Here is a 21,681-nt window from a genome sequence, read left to right as displayed (position 1 = left end):
ACTGTCATTTTAGTTTAAAGAAAAAATTTACTGTTACAAACCACAAAATAATTTGAATTAGTTATAGAAAGAGTAATGGAAGCTTCATGAGTTTCTGATTTAAATTTACTATGAATGGTAATTATTCAATAAAATTAATAATGTTTGAAGTTGAAATCGTACAAATTTTAAACTGTTCTTTTACTTCCCTTTTGCAAGCACATTAAATTTATAGGAAAGTTCAAGAAATTAAATATATGTAATAGAATTAATCTACGCAAAATGACTTTGCCCAGTCAATGACAGACCTCACCTGCAAGTGTAAAAATACTTGCCACAAAATAGCTACCCTTATAAATTATGATTTATAACTCTTACTTTGCACATACTGTCCTTTTCATTAGTCCTCTTGCCATGTCTTCAGAAGGAATATTGAGAATCCAAAATGGAGACTGAAATAAAAGACATTAAGAATAATTCCAGTGCTAAGAGGAGGCTATCACAGCACAGTATGCAATTAAGATTGCCTATATAAAATAATACACAAAGATATAAGAAAAAAACACCTTTTTTCAGGTGCTGATGTTAACTGCTGTATAGCTATGAGGACCTAACACTCAGTTTGAGGTTAAAAAGAAATAGCTGAAATGCACACATACATACTGTGTAGCAAGTGGCATTATAGTGGAGTGTTCACTTGTTTATTCATCCTTCCTCAAATAATCCTATAGAAGCGTAATCTGACAACTGTATTTACATTTACCTAGCCTTGCTTTCCACTTCTAAGGCTTGATTTGCTTCAAATAACTGCAAAGAATAAAATGTAATACTTTCACTTTTCAAGACACTTACACGTTAGATTTAGTGACAAAACCCAAATCCAGTCAGGACACCCTGCTATTACAAAGGCTAGCCATTCTCATGGCTCAACTGATTTAGAAAGAAGACTTCCAGTAGATGGCACTATTTCTTTTAGAATTAGTCAGTAACAAGTATGGCAAACGAGACAAACCCTCCCGCAATTGTATCTTGAGACATTACATGAAAGTGTAAAAAGCAGACATAGTAATACAATGCTGTATTAGGGTTTATATTTGAACCTCAGGATGTACTAACTAAGGAGCTACACACTTCATAGCTTGTCTATATCAAGCTTATTACATCCACCAGGGTCTCCATCCCCACAAGCTCCCTGCATGTGCTACCCTCTCATCCTCTCTATTCCAAGAATGCTTTGCAACTCCACTCTGCCAGAGGTGTGTACATCCTCTTCCCCAAGATGCTGGCAGACCAGGTGCCACCTCATGCCAAGGACCTCACTGAACATTGACATATACACAGTTGGAATCCAGTGTGTCTTATCTGTTTTAACTATGCTAACTCACAGGTATTAGTGTCACAAGACTGTGTTTAGATTTATGGAATTAATGTAGTATGTTGCATGTATTAATCCTACTTGTAATATCTATAGCCTATGGCATAAAGTGATATTGAGTTTTTGCATTACTAACCTCTGTAATTGTGTAACACACCAAAAGCTCCTTATCCTGAACACAAGATGGTCCATTTAAGGTAAATGAGACATTGTGTAACAAAGGACAGAAACCTTGTTGACTACATTCCTCACTCCCTCCAGGAAGGGGTGTCCTGTGCATGAACTTATCCCAGGTCAGCTTGCATTCTGGGATGAGGATGGATAAAAAACCCTGATAGCATTAAAAAAAAAAACAGTTTCTCTGTATCTGGACTCTCAGGAACAAAGATTCCTAAATAAAAGCAAGAGATCCTTATACTGGATGGCACAGGTCAGCCCTAAAGGACGCACAGTGTTGCTTATTGTAGAAGCTTGTTTTGCCTTTTTAAATCTAAGACTCTCTCATTTGTGTATATGTTTCTTGTTTTAACCTTGTAAATATTTGATTTGCTTTATAAATTAATAAATGTCTCTAGCTAGTTGATTACAAGATCAGCTATAGACATAGTCTTTGATATGACTGACCTGAGCCAAGTGACTGGTACTTTGGGACAGCAAGTAACCTGAATACTATTGTTATTTCTGGTGCAGAGTGACCTATCACATAGTCCAGTTTGTCTGGGTTGCAAGATAGACCGGAACGTTCAAGGGGAATACTTCTGACTCCATCAAAAGACTGTTATAGTGCTTCAGGTGTTGGTGCTTTTTAGTGAGTTGGTGAAATTTAATTACAAAATATACAATCAATTTGGGGTTTCTGTGCTGCTTTTTGAAAATCTTCCCTGAGGCTGGCACTCATGGTCATGAGCCACTCCATACTGTGTCACATCCCCCATTTCCCTCTTCTCCCCACAAAGGTCTCCTATTATCCGTCTATTCAAGTCTAGCAGCTCTGTGTGTACCTCCATACGCCCATATCAACGGCTCTGTGCGCCCCCTTCCCAATACAAGATTCCCTGAATCTCCACTGCTAAGGGGGTTCTGTGTGCCCTTACGCATCTCCTCCCCTCATTACTCTGTTTCCCATTCTCCTCTGTCCTGCCAGGGGCTCTGTGCCCCCTTATTCATCCTATAGGACCGTGGTCCCCAACACGGTGCCCGCGGGCGCCATGGCGCCCGCCGGGCCCTTTACATGCGCCCGCGGAGCAATCTGGGCTGGCCCCGCCCCCAGGAGTGCGGCAGGTCCCAGCCCCGGGCGCATGGCCGGCCCCGGCCCCGGATGCGCCGCGCGTGCCGGTGCCGACCCTGACCCCCGCCCCCGGGTGCGCAGTGCGTGCCCTGGCCCTGGCCCTGGCCCCAGCCCCCGCACATGCCCTTGGCCCCACCCCCGGGGGCACCGCGCGTACCCTTGCCGGCCCTAGCCCTGGCGATGGCCTTCGCCCCGCCCCCGGGGGCGCCGCGCCAGCCCTGGCCCTGGCCCTGGCGGCGCCGCACGGAACCTGGGCAGCCCCTGCCCGGGATCACAGCACATGCCGGTGCTGACTTTGGGCGTGCGGCGCATGCTTGGCCCCGCCCCCAGTCACATGGCCTGTGAGCAGCCCTGCCCCCATACGCGCAGCGCGTGAGCGGCCCCGCCCCCAGGCACCCGGCAGCCCCAAAACGTTGGGGACCACTGCTATAGGAGGATCTCCCAATCTACCTCCATACCATTATTTGTTTAGAAGATAAGTCATTCAGGTTTTCAACATTTAAAACTCTATTGGGAAGATGAGCAGGAGTATTGTTAAGCTATAGACAATTGCAGAGCGCTTGAAATTGTTACTGTGCTAAATATAGCAGCAGTACCTTATGTCCTTCATTCTCCCCACTTTTGGTCTTCCAATTCTCCCCCAAAATCAACAGGGTTCTGACCACTGATGTTTACAGTGCTCCCTAAAATTTTATAATGGACTGGATGCAATTTTCAAAAGGTTTTGCTTTACTTGCACTCAAACACTCATGGAAATGCCATGAAATTAATGTAAGGCTGCCACAAATTTCACCATTGAAAGTTTTAGGAAAATGCTGTGTCCTTCCAAGCATCTTTGAAATGCGATCACTTAAAATGAATAAAGATAATACAAAGAAAATACATAAGTCTCTCTCTCACACACACACAGAACATTTGGACTCAACTTACATTTATACGAATTTCTTGTTCACTGCTGAATTGTCCACCACAAAGTGAGAGCAAGGCTTCTATCTCCTACAATGAAAATATTGTAAGACAAAATTTTTTAGAAAACAGAAGTATTGTTCCCCTACCATAATTTCAGATTAGGGCTGTCAAATAATGCATGTTAATGCCTGAGATTAACACAGAGCACAATTAATGTATTAATTTTGTTAATCGGAAGCGTTTCCGTGACGCTGCCCCTTTGAAATGCTGCTGCTGATCCCGGACTCCAACTGACCCTGGGCTCCCACACTGCTGTCCTTTTGAAACAGAGATGCATGGGTCAGCTGGGGACTCCAGCTGATCCAGGGCTCTGTGCAGCACTGTCCCTTTGAAACGCCAACTGCTGCGTTTCAAAGGGTCAGGTGCATTGAGTCTGGGATCAGCTGAGGACTCCAGCTGATTCTGGGATTCCGCAGCACTGCCCCTTTGAAACGCCACTGCAGAGTTTCAAAGGAGCAGAGCACGTGATTAATCTCAATTATTGCAATTAAATTTTTTAATCACTTGACAGCCTTATTTCGGATACTATATTTACAATAACTTTATAGTAGAAACAAAATTCCAACAATGTTATGACAGTTCTTATGTCCAACATCAATTTATAGGAAGAGTCCATTATTACTAATCTTTATATAGCAGAAAAATCTGACACTGGGATAGCAAATGACTACTTACTCCATTTGCAAAAAGAGCTAATTTTTGTAAGATACTATAACTTCACAAGTATCCTCTGCTAGTAAGCCATTGATTAGTTTTCCAATACACAAGGGGATTAGGTTAAAATTAGCCTAATAGATTTATTAAGATCTAGTGCTCTTCATTTTGACACTTACCACTTTCCAAACTTTCTAATATTTAACAAGGTTGTACACTCACTAGAATTAAAATTGAATTCTAGATAATGTGCCTAGCCAGAGAAAGATTCAAGTGTGCTATTAGGCTACGTCTAGACAGAGCTGCCAACAGAGGGATGTAAATGAAGCACTTTGAAAGTGCAAATGAAGCCGAGATTTAAATATCCCACGCTTCATTTGCATAATCATGTAATGATGCTCTTTCAAAAAAGTGCTATTTCGAAATTGAAACCGGAGTCTAGATGCGGTTCTTTTGAAAACAGGGCGCTTTTTCAAAAGATCTGGTAAACCCCAAGCTCTGTGACCCTTCACCCCAAGCCCGAACAGCTACAAAATTATTTTTCATCCCCAGAGTCTGAGCCCCACAGGCTTGAATCAGCTGATGCAAGGCAGCAACAGATTTTTTAATCCTGTGTAGCTACACCCTATGACACAGATGGATTTGCTCTGTTTTTGCTATTTTGCCTACTTAGTGTACTTAAAATAATACTACAAATACATAAAAACAATAATACAGGTTGGACCTCCTTGATCCGGCACCCTCAGGACCTGAGCCGTCCCAGACCAGGGAATTTGTTGGACCAGGGATGGTCAAGGCTCCGCTGCTGGCTGCCCTGCTGATGGCTCCTTTTCCCTGAGGCTCCCAAGACTGGGGCTCCCCACCCTGTTGCTGTCCTGCTAAAATTGGCCCGGCCGAGGCTCCCCTCCCTGCCAACTGTGCCAGGAGCTCGCAGAGGTTCCCCAGCCAGGGCCGCCTAGCCACTCTAGCCCCTCTACCTCCAGCGGTTCCTCGGGGTCTTCAAACCCCAAGCCACCCAGCCGCCACCAGTCCCGCAGCTGCAGCCCAGACCCGTTGCCACCGAGAGTTTCCTGGGTTCCCAGGGTCCCGCTGGTCCTGTTGCCAGAGGCTCTCCAGCCGCTTGACCCCCCTGACATCGAGGGTTCCCCAGTCAGGGCAGAGGCTCCTCAATTAAGGTTCCCCTGCTGGGGCCAGGACCCTCTGGCTGCTGCTTGGCCCACTGCTGGGGTTCCCTAGCCAGAGCTCCCGAGCTCCTGCCTGGCCCCACTGTCTCCGGGGGTTTCCCAGTCAGGGCTCCCTGGCCATCCCAGCCCTGCTGCTGCCAAGGGGTTCCCTGGCAGTCACCGGCCTCACTGCCAGGGGCTCTCCAGACTCCTGACCCCACTGACACTGGGGTTACCCAGTGTGGGTGAAGCTCCCAGATGCCACCTGATCCTGCTGATGCCAGGATTTCCCTGCCTAGCCTCTGCTGGCCCAGCCGGGACTTTGCAAACCCCAGGCTCTTTCAGCTGGCTCCCAATCCTGGGCTAGTTGGTCCAGCAACATCCGTGCTGGACCACAAATGTTGCTGGACCAGAGAGTCCCAGATTTGGGAGCTTTAACCTGTACAAATACATAATTCAACCCACCATTAGTACTGAGACCCTCTATCCTCTCTCATATAGACTCTCAGCCCAAAAGCTTTCACAAGGACACATGGCTTTATGTGGGGAAAAAAGGAGACAGATCCACAATACAGGAACTAAACCAAAATATTCAGAAACACAAACCTCAGACCTCACGTAGCCCTGCTATCATCATATAGAATCTTGCCACACTGTAGCAAAATAAGCCAAGAAATCACGGGGAGCCAGTTTTTTGGCAGGGGGTTGGTGGGAGCAGGGGGCAATCGGCTCTCTGGAAGCCAGTGCTTGCAGGGAGCCAGTTTTTAAGCCAATTCCTTGCAAGCGCGCGCGCGCACACACACACACACACACACACACACACACACGTTTCTGTAGGAGGGAGCTCCATAGGAGCTGGCATGTGCTGAGTGGGGGGACTGTATGTAACCATGAGAGTTAACGGATGAGCCCAGGCTCACTGGTTAACCAAGTTCACAGGAACACATTACAGGCAGTCCCCGGGTTACGTACAAGATAGGGACTGTAGGTTTGTTTTTAAGTTGAATCTGTATGTAAGTCGGAACTGGCGTCCAGATTCAGCCGCTGCTGAAACTGATCAGTTTCAACAGTGGCTGAATCTGGACACCAGTTCTGACTTACATACGGATTCAACTTAAGAACCCCAGGCATCCCCAAGTCAGCTGCTGCAGAAACTGATCAGCGTCTGATTCCAGGAAGCCCGGGGCAGGGGCTTCCTGTAGTCAGCTGCTGGTCAGTTTCAGCAGCGGCTGACTTGGGGACGCCTGGGGCAGAGCAGCTGGGGTGCTGCCGGGTTGGTCCAGTAGCGCCCAGAGCGGCGCTATGGGACCAACCGGCAGCACCCCAGCTGCTGTACCACAGGAGTCCGGAGCAAAGCCGCGGAGCATGGGGGCAGCGGGACAGCCCAGACGCGCCGTGGCTGTCCTGCTGCCCTCGGGCTCCGTGGCTTTGCTCTGCTTTGCTCACCGTCTCCCTGGTCTGCAGACCAGGGCGACGGGGAGCAAAGCGGCGGAACACGCGGGCAGCGGACAGCCCAGACGCGTCTGGGCTGTTCGCTGCCCGTGTGTTCCGCCGCTTTGCTTCCTCTCCCTGGTCTGCTGGAGACCAGGGAGACGGCCCCGTTCGTAACTGTGGATCCGACATAAGTCGGATCCGCGTAACTCGGGGACTGCCTGTACATTCACATCCCTACTAAAGAAGACTCAATATAAACTAGAGTTTTATTATAGAGATTTGGAAACCTATACATTCTTGTACCTCAAGCTCCACTTCAGAGAATTTCAGATTACCCATAAAAATTTTACAGGAAACAGTGTTGCAGAAAGAAGCCACTCAATAGCTACAACCCACCAATGAAGCATCTGCAAAAACTGTTCAGCAGGATAATTCAATCCTATGTGCTATTTACACAGCTTTTGCAACCAGTTATGCCTCTGGGGACAAAACCCCAACAGAAATGGTTCATCTACAATTCTGTAAATACTCCATTTTTGTTAGAACACAAAAAGGGTCATTCTGGGTCAGACCAATTTTCCATCTAACCCAGTATCCTGTCTTCCGACAACAGATGATGCCGCATGCTTACGAGGGAACAGACCTGGGCAAATGTTGAGCGATCCTGCTACTGTCATCAATACCAGTATGTGGCAGCCAGAGAGTTAGAGACACTCTGAGCATTGGAGGTTTTGTGCCCCTGCCCATCTGGACAAATAGCCATTTGGGGACCCTCCTTCCCTGTTGCAGTCATCAGATGTAATAAACCCAATTCCCTCTCCCCCAGCAATGAAAGTAACTTACAATGTCTAACATGGGACTGTCCCATTGCAACCCGGGTCCCTGCCGGTCTGTAAATAGCTCCCTGCTGGCTTTTGCGGGACCTGCGCCCCGGGTGGCACCCGCTTGCCTCGCTCCTAACCCACCTACAGAGGAGACGAGCGAGCCTGTAGCTCCCACAGGAGCCAGCTCGATGCCAGGCTAGGACAGGACTGGCCCAGGCCCCAGCCAGGCTCGCGGCAGCAGCCGCCCCCGCGAGCGGCGAAGGCGGGAGCGGACCAGGGTTGAGGTTCGCACAAGCCCCCACGAGGCTGCACTGGAGAAGCGCCCCTCCCCCACCAGCTCCTGCCCCGAAGGCGGCACGTGCCCAGCAGAGGCTGCCCCGCCCCCTGCTCTTACCGGCAGCCGGAACTCCAGGTTCTCCTGCGCTAGCAGCAGCAGGTAGCGCGACAGCGGCCCGCGCGCCATGGTACCAGCACCGCCCCCGCCTGCCAGTATTCCTCCGCCCAGCCCCGCATGCGCCGCCGGGGAGGGGGGCGGAGCCCGGGGTGCCGGGGTGGGCGGGGGCTCGTGCAGGCCGAAGCGGGGCGGGGCCGGGCCGGGCAGGGGCGGGGCCTTGTTTGGCCCGTTACGAGCTCGCGGTGGCTGCTGCGGAAGCCTGGCGGAGGTTGCCCCAGGAGCTGCCCCGGGCAGGCTGAGGCCTCGCAGCTGGCGTTGCTGGGAGAAGGGAAGCGCCGCGGGGCGGGTCCATTTCCGGGGTGCGGGGGAAGGAGCAGAGCGCAGCGCACGGGGCGGGGGCTGCTATGGACGAGGCTGCGGGAGGAGACTTCCCAGAGTGGTTTGGGGCTGCGCCCTCTGTGGTAACAGGAGGGAAAACCGGGAACCTGACGCCCTGGCATGAGGGTGAAATGGGAACGTTCAGGGTAGAAGGGGGAGCTTGTGCATAATGGCTTCATAGGTTCAACCCCGGCGCCGGAGCGTTCTTTGGAGTACTCTTGCCTGCAAGTAGTCAGGGAAGGCAGGATGCCCCCAGGGCCACAATGCTGTGCCATGAAGAAGCTGCCCAGGGATGGGATTTGCCACATTGATGCTGCAAGGCAGCACTGGGAAAGGCAGCTTCAGAAAAGAGATTGTAATTGGATTGTAAAATGTAGGAGCCCTAGACACAGATATGACCCAGTGTGCTCAGCATTGTACAAACAGAGAGATAAGATAGGCCATGTCCTAGCCTAGACAGTCTACAAGCTAAGTATAAGGCAAAGTATGGAACTAAAATCCATCTTTTTATTCCTGTTTGGATGTCCAAGTAGACCCTAAAGATCCAGTTGCAGCTTTCAAAAAGATGTAGGTTACCTCTCTTGTCCTGGCTTACAGCCTTCTTTCTCCATCTGAGGGGGGGAAAAGGTTGCAATGTCCAAATGATGTTTGAGTTCTTGTGCTAAGCTCACCAAAGTAATTGTTTCACTACCACTATCTATTGTTTGGTAAAATACTCTGTAATGAAGTAGGGACCATGTTCATTACATGTATATTTATTCTCCACTCCAGTTTTGCTCCACCCCAAAAAAAAGTGAGAGAACCAGTTAGAAGCAAGATCATGTTGGCAGCATTTGTGCTATATAGGCAGTATTCTAGCAGTTCAGGAATTGTTACAAAAACTTTTCATGCATTTATGTAGCTTTCTGATTCTGACAGCTGTTTTCAGCACTAGATAATTAGACTTGCAGGGAGTAGGTTCATATGCTCCAACTGAGCTCCCATTATTGCTAACAATGCCTTACAAGCAATGGTAGAACTTAGTTGTAAAAATATTCTAGTAAAAATAAATCTTAAACTCAGTGTGGAAGGGACAGTTTTCAAATGCTTTGTACAGCTCCTCACACTTCATTGATGTGACATACAAATGTTACAATATAATACTACCTTAGAGGTTGGAAATGCTCTTGAGGGCTGGGCTTTCCCCTCTGATGGACAAGAATTAGGGATTTGAATGAGTAGTCAGGTATACAGTTAACTGATAACCCTAGGTTTATACAGAGACAGCAAGGGGGAGACCAGAAGCCAGTGCTAGGGGGAGCTGGCTTAAAAGTTGCTCCCTCAGCAGTGGGCTCTGTGTTGCTGCCTGTGCCACCCCCTGCTGTCTTTTATTAGAAGCAGCAGCACAGGGGAGGGGAGGAGGGCCGGGGAGGCTGCCATGAAGCAGTCTCTGTCTGTGGCGAGCCTGGGCTCACTACGGGCAGAGGCTGCTTTGCAGCAGCAGCCCCTGTCCACAGCGGGTGCAAGCTCCCACCAGCAGACTCTGTCTGCAGGGAGCTTGTATCAGAGGCAGCAGTGCAGGGTGGCAGGCAGCCAATCCACAAGGAGAGCTGGTTTTTAAAATGGCTCTCCCATGGCCCGGCTCCCAGCTGGCATTCTGATATAGGCAGCAGTGCAGGTTGGCAGGGGCTCCCCAGGAGCGGGGCCAGAGCACACTGGCTGCTGATCCTGCCCCTGGGGACTATAGAATAGTCAACTAACCACTAAGAATTCATGCAGGTAGTTGACTATTTTATTACCCATTAGCTAAAATCCCTAGCAAGAATACCTCATGTTGCTAACCATTGACACCCTCCCGCTGACTAAGGAATGGCACAATCTAGATTCTGTCTGAAAGATTAACTAAATAGCATTGACAGTTTTTATGAAGAGAGTTGCATTCATTTTTCTGTACAAAAGAGGACAGTAGCTATTACATAAAGTTGTGAGGGTGAGAAGTGAACTGTGATGGGAAAAATGGAGAGAAACTCAGGATTGTGACAGACATGAAGGCCCCTTGGACAAAAAAAGGCAGACTTTCTTTCTCTTTTTCTTAAAGATTTTTTTCTCCTGTGTTTTGGGTTAATTCCCCCCCCCCCCCCCCGCCGCCGCCGCCAACGTGTAGAAGTGATTATATTCCTACTGTCTGGGGTCTCTATTTGGTCACCGAAAGGTTTAGCTTATCCAGATTTCACTAAGCCTTTTATTAGTACTAGGCCATTTCCACACAACTCCTATTTTGCAGCTTTTTTTGGTCATATGATAGCTTTTCTTGTAGATTTTAAGAACTTGCTCGTGACTTCTAAGTACTCTATGGACTGCATTCCTTATATATTTGTGTTCAGGAGTTGGAAAGAGCTGGTGCTGGCTGACACTACAGTAGAACTTAAATAGTTACCTTGTTTTCTGCAGTATTTAAACTTTTACTTTAAAAAATCTAGCCCTTATATACTCAAAATAATTTTAAACTTGAACTAAGTCTACGGACAGAACAGCTTTGAGAGAGATCAGCAGGGCTCGACAAATAATGGAATCTGCATGCTCCTGGCGAGTAGATTGCAACCCGGAAGAGCTGGGTTTGGGAGATCTGCGCATGCACAGAACGAGCTACACATGCACAGATTGCTAGACAGCGCAGCTGGCGAGTGGGGCTCACTGTGGTTCGGCAAGCCCTGGATATCAGCACATCTTTGTTTCAATATCTTAATGCTGAAACCTAATTTTTGACATATTGTTTGTCAATGTTACTAACTTTCCCTGCTAATGATTTAAGCAGAAATCTCCAGCCAGGGCCGGATTAAGGCATGGGCTAGCCGGGCAGCTGCCTGGGGTTCCAACCTATGGGGGCACCTGATGGCAGCTGTAAGGAGTGCACAGCACCCCTTATAGCTGCCATCAGGCGCCGCATGCCCGGTTCCCGGATCGCGGGCTGCAGCAGCTCCCAGTGGCCACCCTGCAGCAGCCGCCCGCGGTGGGAGCCACGTTAACCCCCGCAGCACCGGCCAGCAGCGCCCTTCCCGCCGCGGCCGTGGGGCCCTGCACGGCCAGACTCGGCCCGCCCTGGGCGGCCCTGGGCTGCGTGCCAGCGGCAGAAGCCGGGCTGGGTCAGGCCGGGCATGTGCGTCCTGCCACCGCCAGCTCCGCGTGCCCTCCCCCATACGCTGGGTGGGGGCCGGGCTGTGCATGCGCCCTTCCCCACATGCCAGCGCGGGGGTGGGGCTGCGCATGTGTTGTCCTCCACGTGCCAGCGTGGGGGCGGAGCCACTCATGCGCCCTCCCCCAACCCAGGGCGCTGGAATGGCTCAGTCCGGCCCTGTCTCCAGCTAGTCCAGGGTTACTGACAACAGTTTAGAATTGCAGGAAGAGACTGAGCAGAAGGTAACCTTTTATTTTTCCAATCTGACCCATTTGAGATTTTTTAAACCATTTAGTTTCTACCCTGGTATTTTGTAAGTAGGAGTTATCTGATCCATTATTTAAAATTAAGCTTTTTGGAGAGATGATTTTCTCTTCATGTGCTTCTCATCTTACGGAATATGTTGTTTTCTGTTTACAGGGAAAAAAAACAGCAAGCAAATGGTCTGATAGCACTTTATAGACTAACAAAACATGTAGATGGTATCATAAGCTTTCGTGGGCGCAGCCCACTTCTTCAGATTTAAAATGTTAAACATGTCACAAACAGCACTGGATAAGCTTTTATATTTTTGTATTTTAATACATGAATGAACTGCATGCACATGTGCACACAGATACACGTTAGTATTAACATATAAAACTTTGTTTTCATATTGTCATTGTTGACATCAAACAAAAGCATAAGTTGAGTCTTTGTAATGAATATTACTCAACTCTGCTTTTGAGAGCATGTCTAATAGCAAATATTTATACAGAATGTTTGATCCTGAAAGAATCCAAACAAATTCCCACATTGTATTTTATATGATACTATTTTCCTATGGTACTACTGAAAAGTAGTCATTTTGAAGATGGACTATGACAGCCACACCAATAACATTTCATAATTGATTTTAGGAAGGGAAATGAAGAACAATCCCTCTTGTTTTTGCCTACAGGGTAATTTTAGGTAACCAATATGTAATTACCCAAATTGGAATTTGACTAGTGCACTGGAGTTAACACCCTGTCTCTTATAACAAGTGCCATGAGATCTTATAATGATCACAAGTTTGAATGAGGGTGAGAGAAATCTTCAAAATGCTTCTCATGAACAATGATTGAACTCACGCTGTTGTTTTTTCTAAATGATATTTCATAACCATTGTGTCATTTTAAAAAGAAATCCTCCTGCATAATTCCAGAACCATTCATACATAAAACACTTTAGTGACGTCATTCTTTTTTCACCCAGAATTACTTCATTGTGAGCATAAATTCATCATAATTGGCATTGAAATGTACAATGGACTGAAACAATTTAGAAATGCTATTTATTATTAATGGAAAATATCTATATTGGAGTTCACTGGAAGCAGCACTGCAGTCTGCTCATGGACAAACAGACATGACATTTTAAATCATAGGAGAACACACAGAACATCCTCTGATGCATTCAGTTATCAAGCTGATCAGATCGGTGTTACTATAAATTAAAAACAATAAATAACTCATCCAGCCTAGCTGTACCAACAGCTCTTCTCTTGGATGGACTTACCCTGTTAATTTTAACAGTCAAAGTGTAAAGCTTGTATAAAGAAAAGACTAATACTAATAAGTCCATCTATATAAATGGGACAGCTACACATGATCTTTCAGTACATCAAATAATTACTGTTGCATATAAACAGCATCTTGGCCTATCATTATTGTAAATGATATATATGGGCTGCCTAAATTTCATTTCCCACATACAAAACTTTTTTTTTAACTGCAGTGCTGCAGTGTACATTTTACTTAGCAGGCATCTGAGGCTTTGCTGTATAGTACAAGACTATTAAGGGAGTACTGTCTAATCTAGTCTCGCATGCTTCTGTGTTAGTTGAATTGCAGAGTTGTAAATCAAAATTTGTTGGCATTCTATTATTGGCCTGTGTTACTACTGAAACCCCTCCTATTACATTGTGCATTAGTGCACAGCATATCATAGATCCAGGAATAATGTTTTCTATAAAGAGCAACATCACCTTTGGGAATCTTCAAAAAATGTTGGTGTGTCCACCTTAAAGTTTAGAAATAGATAAGATAAAATCCCCACCCCTTTGCACTGATTGGTGGGCTGTTGGTTGATTACTGATTTGTGGTCTGTCAGTAGGCAGCTGCATAGATTGGGACAGCAAGCATAGAAACGATTATTTGGGTATGGTCTGTGCTGCAAAACAAAAGGCAAAAATTTTCTAAAAGGTGTAATCTCATGGAAAAAGTAAGTACATAACAATTATGCATTTTTATTTCAGAAGGGCTATACTGTATTGCTTGCCAGGACATATGGTATGTTTGGAAACTGAAGGAAGTGTATGACCTGTAACAAACAAAGTTTAATTTAACTTATAGACCTGCATTATGTCAGTTACCTTAATTACATAACCAATTATTTTTTTATGTTCTTGATTGTTGTTGAGTTAGGCGCAGACATAATGAAATGCTCAGTTTTTTACTGAATTCTTTGGCCTAAGTCTCTAGCCCTAAATCATGCAAAAAAAAACCTCCCACAGAAATCATCAGGACTTCTGCCTGAATAAGGATGAGTATTTTCAGTTCATACAGTTGTACAATTAAAAGAAGCCAAAGTAGGAATAGGCTGTGGGTAAATGGTTTTGTAAGAAAATGAAAAGACCCAGAAATTTATTTTGTTAAATTTTATATAAGCACTTTAGATATTTAGATAAAGCTGTATGAATGTAAAGTGCTATTTTCCTCCACAGTTGTAAAGAAAGCTGCTTCTTTGACTCCTGCTTGGATGCCACAAAACATTCTTGAGAGATGGAGCTAAATAAAGAGCAGAGTGCTGCAGCAACCAGAGCCCAACTCACCACTGTAGGTGACCTAAGGAGAAGCTGGCAGAGCTGGGCAGAAGATCACATTGATTATCAGAAACACAATCCATTCAGTAATGATAGCAGGTCTGTGACTAAGTCTGTGCATCCCCAGAAAGGAGATCCCATTTATGGGAGACCACCTGAAGGATCTAAAACAGAACAAAGAGGGAAAGATGCCCACACACACGTGGGAAAAGAAGTGGAAGAGCTCTGCTTGATTATGAGAAATATTGGGGAGAAAGGAGAAGATGGAAATATAAGAATGACATTCCGACAGTTATTTGAAACCTATGTGACTATTTCCAATAAAGTAGTGGGAATCCTGCTGAGGGCAAGAAAATGCGGGCTTGTTCAGTTTGAAGGTGAAATGCTTTGGCAAGGAAAAGATGACAATGTCATCATCACCTTACTAGAATAATACAGACGAATGTTTCCCTTCAGGAAAAGAAACCATCTAAATGTCAGCTTGATAAGGGTTTATATATCACAGTGGAATTGAAAAGCATGAAAAAATGCTTCCATAGAATCCTAGACGTTGGAGATAGATTAGTTACATGATTTCCATTTCTGTGTCCTTTCCTCCACAGCCAGTCTGTTTTGTCTTCCTCATGCTTGCTTCTCTCCCAAGAAGTTTACATGGCAGTCTTTGTAATGCCCTTTACAGGAAACCTGTGTCCTTGCTAAGATCTAACAAGATTCCATGTAGCCCATCTCAGAAGGAAGGCTGCCATAATACAGGGCTTCGGCTGAAGGAAAATGTAAACTAAGCTAATGCTTATGGCACTGAATAAAGAGGATGATTCCCTTGAAAAAGATATAGCAATGTTGTGCAGACTTTAGAAGGAAGGAGACCTAGGGCAGCAGAAATGACACTGTAGATGCCAAATTGCTAATCATGCAACATTTAACCATATACCTCATCTAGCAGATGCATAAAGACATAGTGGTTTAAACACTTCATATTCAAAAGTCTTCAAGAAGGAGAGAAAGAATGAGCTTGTGATTGAAGAATGAGAGCTAATGGATATGAATTCTGCTTGTGGTCCTGCTATGGAGCTCCTAGATTTTTCTAACTAGAAAAATTAGAATCTGTGATTCCGATTGATGTATCAATACCATTGAAACTAGGGATGTAAAAAGTTAACTAGTTACCCAGTAGGTCTTTAGGCTAACCAGACTGCCAGCAGTGTGGAGCCAGCTGGCAGGAACCTGGCCAGGTCAGGATGGCTGGCGTGGCTGCACAGTGGGCAGACAAAACCCTGGTTCAGTCCTCTCCACAGCAGCCTCAACAGGGCAAGTGGTATCCCAATGTCATACATGCTGCAGCAGCTCCAGAGAGGGTAAGTGGGACCCCAACTGCAGCTGCACCTCAGTATCCCCAGCAGAGGCAAGCAGGACCCCAACTGCAGCTGTGCTCCAGTGGCCCTAGACCTTGGTTACACTGCAGTCTGCCTAGCAGGGGCAGGCAGGACCCAGCCTGGGCCACGCCACTGCAGTCCTAACTAGCAAAGGCAGGCAGGCTCTGGTTACAACTGGCGGCCACAGCAGGGGCAGGTGGGACGGCCCTGACTGTGCTGCAGCAGTCCTGGATCCTGGTCCTAGCTGTGCTGCAGTGGCCCTGGATCCTGGCCATGCTGTAGTGGTCCCAGCAGCCTCAAACCCTAGTCCGCTGCAGTAGCCCCAGGCACTGGCCCTGCTGCATTGGCCCTGACAGGCCTGCCCACAGCCCCAGTAAGACCTCCCTGGCTGCCCTGCCCTTGCTAATAGTTAACTGGTTAAATGATCTGTTTTAATTATTTAACTGGTTAACTGTTTTTTGAATATTTTTACATCCCTCACTGAAACCTGTAATATACTCAGGATCCCTGTTCCCGCTAGTGCATTGCATCCAGTGGGGATAACATACTCCATTTTTGACAGTAGATTCAGCTCCTTGTGTGATGTTGAGCCAAATGATTTAACAGGTCTGGTGCTTCAGCTTTCCTCCTTTGTTAAATTCCCATCTCAGAGGGATGTGGAAGGTTAATTCAGTTGTCTAATAGATTCAGAAAGAGCTTGATATGTTCAAACCATTATTTTAACTATTAGAGCTAGTCAAAAATGGTATTTACCATGTGAAAAAAATTTAAAGGAATGAAATTTTTCCAGAAAGCTTTCAAAATGTTTGTTTTGTTTTAACACTTAGTTTGACTTAATATACAAGGTTTAGTTTTCAATTTTCATCCCCCTACCCTATTCTATCCTTTACCCAATGAAATAAAAGAAGCAAAAAGAAAATTGAAAACATTTCACTTTCAGTTGAAACAATTTCTTGTTTTGCTCCAGATCAGCAGGGACACAGAACTATTCAGGACCAAGGCAGGGAGAGCAAGCTCCTTGAATCCTCCTGGGTAGAGACAGCTCATCAAGCCTAGGAGAATGAGTGCGCCAGCTCTTCTGACTAAGGGGGCAGAAAAATGCCCCTCAAGAAGTGGCCAATTTTTTATTCCTATGCACACCCCTGCTATCATGCTTCCAGCAATGGCTAATACCTTAACAGAAGCTTGGGGTTGGCCAATTTGTTCTCTAATATACAGGGGATAAAAAATAAAATCCTGGGTTTATCTAGGTTGTCAGAAAAACATTAAGTAGAGCATGAGACTGGAGTGTGGACCTGGCTACTAATCTCAGCATGAATATTTACTAGCTGTATGTTGCAAACCAAATACTTGAACTTTTGTGCCTCAGGTTCCCTGGCATAACATGGGGATAATTCACCTTTAAAAAGCACTTTGAAATCCACAACTGAAAAAACACACTACATAACTGCACGTTAATTATGCTCATCTAGCTTGATGACAACCATCAGTGCCATTGTGTTTCCCAGGAACCTTTTTTTTTACAAGGTGTTGAGTTTTGGTGTTTGATATTTTAAATTGCCCCACATTCAGGAGAAAACCTTGGTTTTGATCTTATTAAAATTCCTACTTTCACTCCAGCAAGCTACTTTCTTCTCTTCCTTTAGAGCCTTCTTAGAAGATTCACTTTTTCTGGTTTCCACACAAGTAGTAAATAACTTCGATGCTACCAAAAGAAAAATATATGTCTTCTAGTTGTGACCTGTCTACTTTGTTAGTATTTAGTTTATAGTGTAAGTTCTTTGGAACAGGAACTGACCATATTGTTGTGTGAAGTATTAAGCACAGTGCCAACAGTTCAATAAATGTTCAACTGTTGTATGATGACATGAGATATTTTTCTTATGCAGCAGCTTCTGTTAATACCAGTTTAAAATAAAGTGGGCAAACTAAAAATGTTTATAACTAGCATGCTAGGAATATACCCCAAAGTAACTTAAAAGATCATTATCGATTTACATTAGAATTTGTTGTACTTATGACACAAACTTGTAACTAAGTTATGCAAGAAAATACTTTACTTTGTGCTTTAAATACAGAGTTTAACCCATATTACTGTTTAATTGGTGGTACTTTAGCATTAATCTCAAGCTCTGCTCTGGGGAAAAGGAAAATGTACATTGCATCCGAAGGGTACGTCTAGACTGGAACTGGAAGCTGTAAATTCCAGCTTGAGGAAACATGGAGCTTATGTATGATCAAGTTAACAGGTTAAAATACCATTTCTCAAATGTGGCCACCTGGCACTTGTCTTGTGGCCACAGGCTGGTGGGGGGGGGGGGGGGGGAGAGGAGGCAAAGGCAACAGCAAAATCATGGCTTCTCCACCAGGGCTTCTTGCAAGGGCTGATTCCTACCCTTTTCCAGAGCCACAAACATTGTGGCTACCTCTACACTGCAAGTGAATTCTTGCACAAGTAAATTTACAGTAAGGTGTCACAACAGAGGGGTTCTTGCGCAAGAGTTACTCCTCTCCCCACAAGGAGTAAGCCCTCTTGCACAAGAAGGCCGTGTGGATGGGCAACAGGGGTTTCTTGTGCAAAAAAGCCCTATGGCTAAAATGGCCATCAGTTTTCTTGTGCAAGAGAGCGTCCACACTGTCATGGACGGTCTTGCGCAAAACAGTTCTTGTGCAAAAAGCCTGCAGTGTACATGTAGACTGTAGGAATAGGCAACCGGTGTGAGTGCTTCACCGTCCCAGGGTGGTGGTGCTCAGGCTTCTGCCCTGGAATGGTGGCCAGTAGGGTGTAAGGTTTTGGATTCCATCTGTGTACTCACACACCACCACCTCCTCAACCCCTGCTGCCTCCTCCAGACCCCCATTGCTCTGGATTCCTGCTCTCTACTCACCTCCTCATCCAGGGCTTAAATTGGTCCCCCAGCATGCCAGGGTTGAGTAAGTCTGCTGTGAAAAGTGATAAACAAATACCACTTTACATAGTAGACTTACTAGCAATCTAAAAAACCATGCAAAGTTACTGTTTCTATTCCGAGTTCAATAATGAATAGACACAATTGTACATTATTTTTATTAGTCTGCAAAAATACCTTACATAAATAAATTACAATGATCTGGACTAGGCATGTGAACGTATATCCAAGTACCGTTAACTGATGAGCCTGGGCTCAACAGTTATCATCATCATGATTACATATAGCTCCCCACTTCACTCTGCTGCCGCTGTACCAGAGGCAGCAGAGGAGGCAGGAGCTGGTGCATGATGGGAGCCAACTTTCAGCCTGCCAGCCTGGGATGTACAGGCTCCTGCTGAGCCAATTGCCCTTCCTCACGCTGCTGCCTCCATGAGCAACAGCACAGGGACACTCACAAGCACCAGCTCCCACTTCCCCCCAACATGTAAACATGTAACTGTTGCAAGTTTCAGCTGTTACATGTTTACACAAACATTTTAACATCCCTAATCTGGACATGGACAGGTACATACTTGTTTTTCCTAGTTAATTATAGATTTTAGGTAAAATTCTCAAGAATGGCTACAAGCAATTGATGGTGGTCACACTGTAAGGCCATCAAACTCTTTTAATCCAGGGGTTCTCACAACATGTAGCCACAATGGCACGAGAGGTTACTCCCACAAGTATGTTCAGAGGGTGCGTACACAGGCTGCTATTCCACCCCTTCCCTCTCATTTTTACTGTTTAACACAACAGCTCAAATCAGAACTAGTAATAGGTATATCACCTCAACCTGGAATGTTACATATTTCAGCTCTAGTGTAAAATGCTGTTACAAGCCCTAGCAGGGCTTGTAAGGGAGAAGGAACCAGCCCATTCACGATCTTATTGAAAATACTAATAAATATCTATAGGGATCAGGAAGCTTTAAGAAATCAGGAGAGTAAAGGATTCTATCAGGGAAAAAAATCTTACTTTTTTTATTTAAGTGACTAACATTGTCAGTGCCCTTTTCAAGAAGCAAACTTATTTCCAACAGGTTTTTATTCCCAACAGGTCCACCAAGAACTGTGTCAGTCCCCCAAGGAAACAAAGTTAAAATCAAACTGAGAAATATTTCTCCACATCTAAAGCAGCACAGTTGTACCAATACTGCTATGTCACTAAGATTGCTCACGCAGCCACCTTATGCCAACAGGAGAGAGCTCTCCCTTCAACATAATAAAACCAGCTCAATGATTGGCAATAGCTGTATTAGTGAGATACGTAAATACCAACCCCATGAATGTGATTAAACCTATTTTATTTATATAAGCCACTCAACAATTAGTAAATGACAAGGTGGGATTTTTGTTGTTTTGTCATTACTAGCCTAATTAGAATTCGCAATCCAGAAGTGAAGGTTCTGTTTCCGCATTAACAGTTTCCAGCACCATTCTGTCTCATTTGACTTCCATTCTATGCACAGAATGTTACCCTGTCTTTTTTTTGGTATCAGAATTAAGTTACTTTCATTTTCACATTTTAGCAGCTCTGCAAAAGTATGACACCTAAAAATAAAATAGTAAAATTCAACCCTACCTCTTTGCTACCATCTCTGACAGAATTATAAAATACTTCAAGCAGACTAAATTAACATTTACTATTTCTGGTTTTTATTAAGCTATTCTTCCACAATACTTTAAAACTGTCTCATTAAAGTAGCTTGTAATGAAGCATCACAGTTAAATTACATAAATTAACTTACAACCACAGTGTTCATGAGCAGTATTTTTAACAGTTTTTAAAAAGTGTTAATAATATTGACATCCTATTATTTTAATCACGTTAGGATGTGAGGGTTGTTTCTCTAATTATTGCAAGGAATAAGTCAAAGTCTTCCTAGCACCAATCTGAAATTAAACCAGACTTCAAAGCACTGTAAATTACATGCAAATCACCTATAACAAAAGGATCAAAACACTAACACTACACATCCATATTTGGAGCTGGAGATGTGTTTTCCAGGTCACAAAGCCATACCTGTGCCAGCTTTGATGAAGATCACATGCTAAAAATAGCAATGTAACCATCATAGCACCAGCAAGTTGGCAGCATGAGCTAGATGCTTTGAGTAGGTCCCTCCAGGGTCTACGTGGGATAAAAATCAGGGCAGATAGTCCTTGCCACTGCTAACGCCTGCCTCTGCTACCCTAAAACAGTGTTTCTGAAAGTGTATTACTTTGGGTGTGTCTAGACTACATGCCTTCTTCGACGGAGGCATGTAGATTAGCCAGATCGGAAGAGGGAAATGAAGCCGCGATTAAAATAATCGCGGCTTCATTTAAATTTAAATGGCTGCCCCGATCTGCCGATCAGCTGTTTGTCGGCAGATCGGGGCAGTCTGGACGCGATGCGCCGACAAAAGAAGCCTTTCTTCATCGGCACAGGTAAACCTGGTTTCACGAGGCTTACCTGTGCCAATGAAGAAAGGCTTCTTTGTCGGCGCGTCGCGTCCAGACTGCCCCGATCTGCCGACAAACAGCTGATCGGCAGATCGGGGCAGCCATTTAAATTTAAATGAAGCCGCGATTATTTTAATCGCGGCTTCATTTCCCTCTTCCGATCTGGCTAATCTACATGCCTCCGTCGAAGGAGGCATGTAGTCTAGACACACCCTTTCTGTGGCTTTCTGCGTCTCCCCTTGGCTGCAAAGGACAAAACGGAGCCAATGGGAGTGGCTAGGTTCTGTGGCCGCGGTGCCTGTACATAAAAAAACCGGGGCAGCCAGTTAAAGTGTTTCTGAAACTGTTTCCATAGTACACTTTCAGAAACACTGTCCTAAAATACACTGCTATTTATAGCATGATATTTTAAGGCAAGCTAGGTCAGGTATGTCTACACAGTCCAGGAACCAC

At 45.3% G+C, this 21,681-nt stretch overlaps 1 protein-coding gene and 1 long non-coding RNA gene across 7 annotated transcripts in view; both read right to left on the bottom strand.

The window, feature by feature from the left end:
- The window catches only part of TRMT11 (tRNA methyltransferase 11), a 51,433-nt gene extending 43,197 nt beyond the window's left edge, over positions 1 to 8,236 (bottom strand). For 2 of the 6 annotated variants that reach the window (XM_025179656.2, XM_075924115.1), the window contains exons 1-3: positions 8,081 to 8,236; positions 3,573 to 3,638; positions 358 to 431 (exon numbers count right to left, since the gene is read on the bottom strand). In XM_025179656.2, coding sequence (XP_025035441.2) covers positions 358 to 431; positions 3,573 to 3,638; positions 8,081 to 8,149 — 209 coding nt within the window. In that variant the 5' untranslated portion in view covers positions 8,150 to 8,236. Of the gene's footprint in view, positions 1 to 357; positions 432 to 3,572; positions 3,644 to 7,705; positions 8,005 to 8,080 lie in introns of those variants that run through there. The other 4 variants (XM_014581728.3, XM_014581729.3, XM_014581727.2 and 1 more) reach the window with 3 other exon arrangements.
- A 10,647-nt stretch (positions 8,237 to 18,883) lies between these two features.
- On the bottom strand, positions 18,884 to 21,233 carry LOC142827877 (uncharacterized). The gene is made up of 2 exons (XR_012902664.1): positions 19,621 to 21,233; positions 18,884 to 19,163 (listed from the first exon to the last, which is right to left on the bottom strand). It is a non-coding gene; the product is annotated as an uncharacterized LOC142827877 (long non-coding RNA).
- Positions 21,234 to 21,681: the final 448 nt, after the last annotated feature.

Source organism: Pelodiscus sinensis, chromosome 3, assembly GCF_049634645.1.
Source record: "Pelodiscus sinensis isolate JC-2024 chromosome 3, ASM4963464v1, whole genome shotgun sequence".
NCBI lineage: Eukaryota > Metazoa > Chordata > Testudines > Trionychidae > Pelodiscus > Pelodiscus sinensis.
This window is presented reverse-complemented; position numbering and strand designations above follow the sequence as displayed.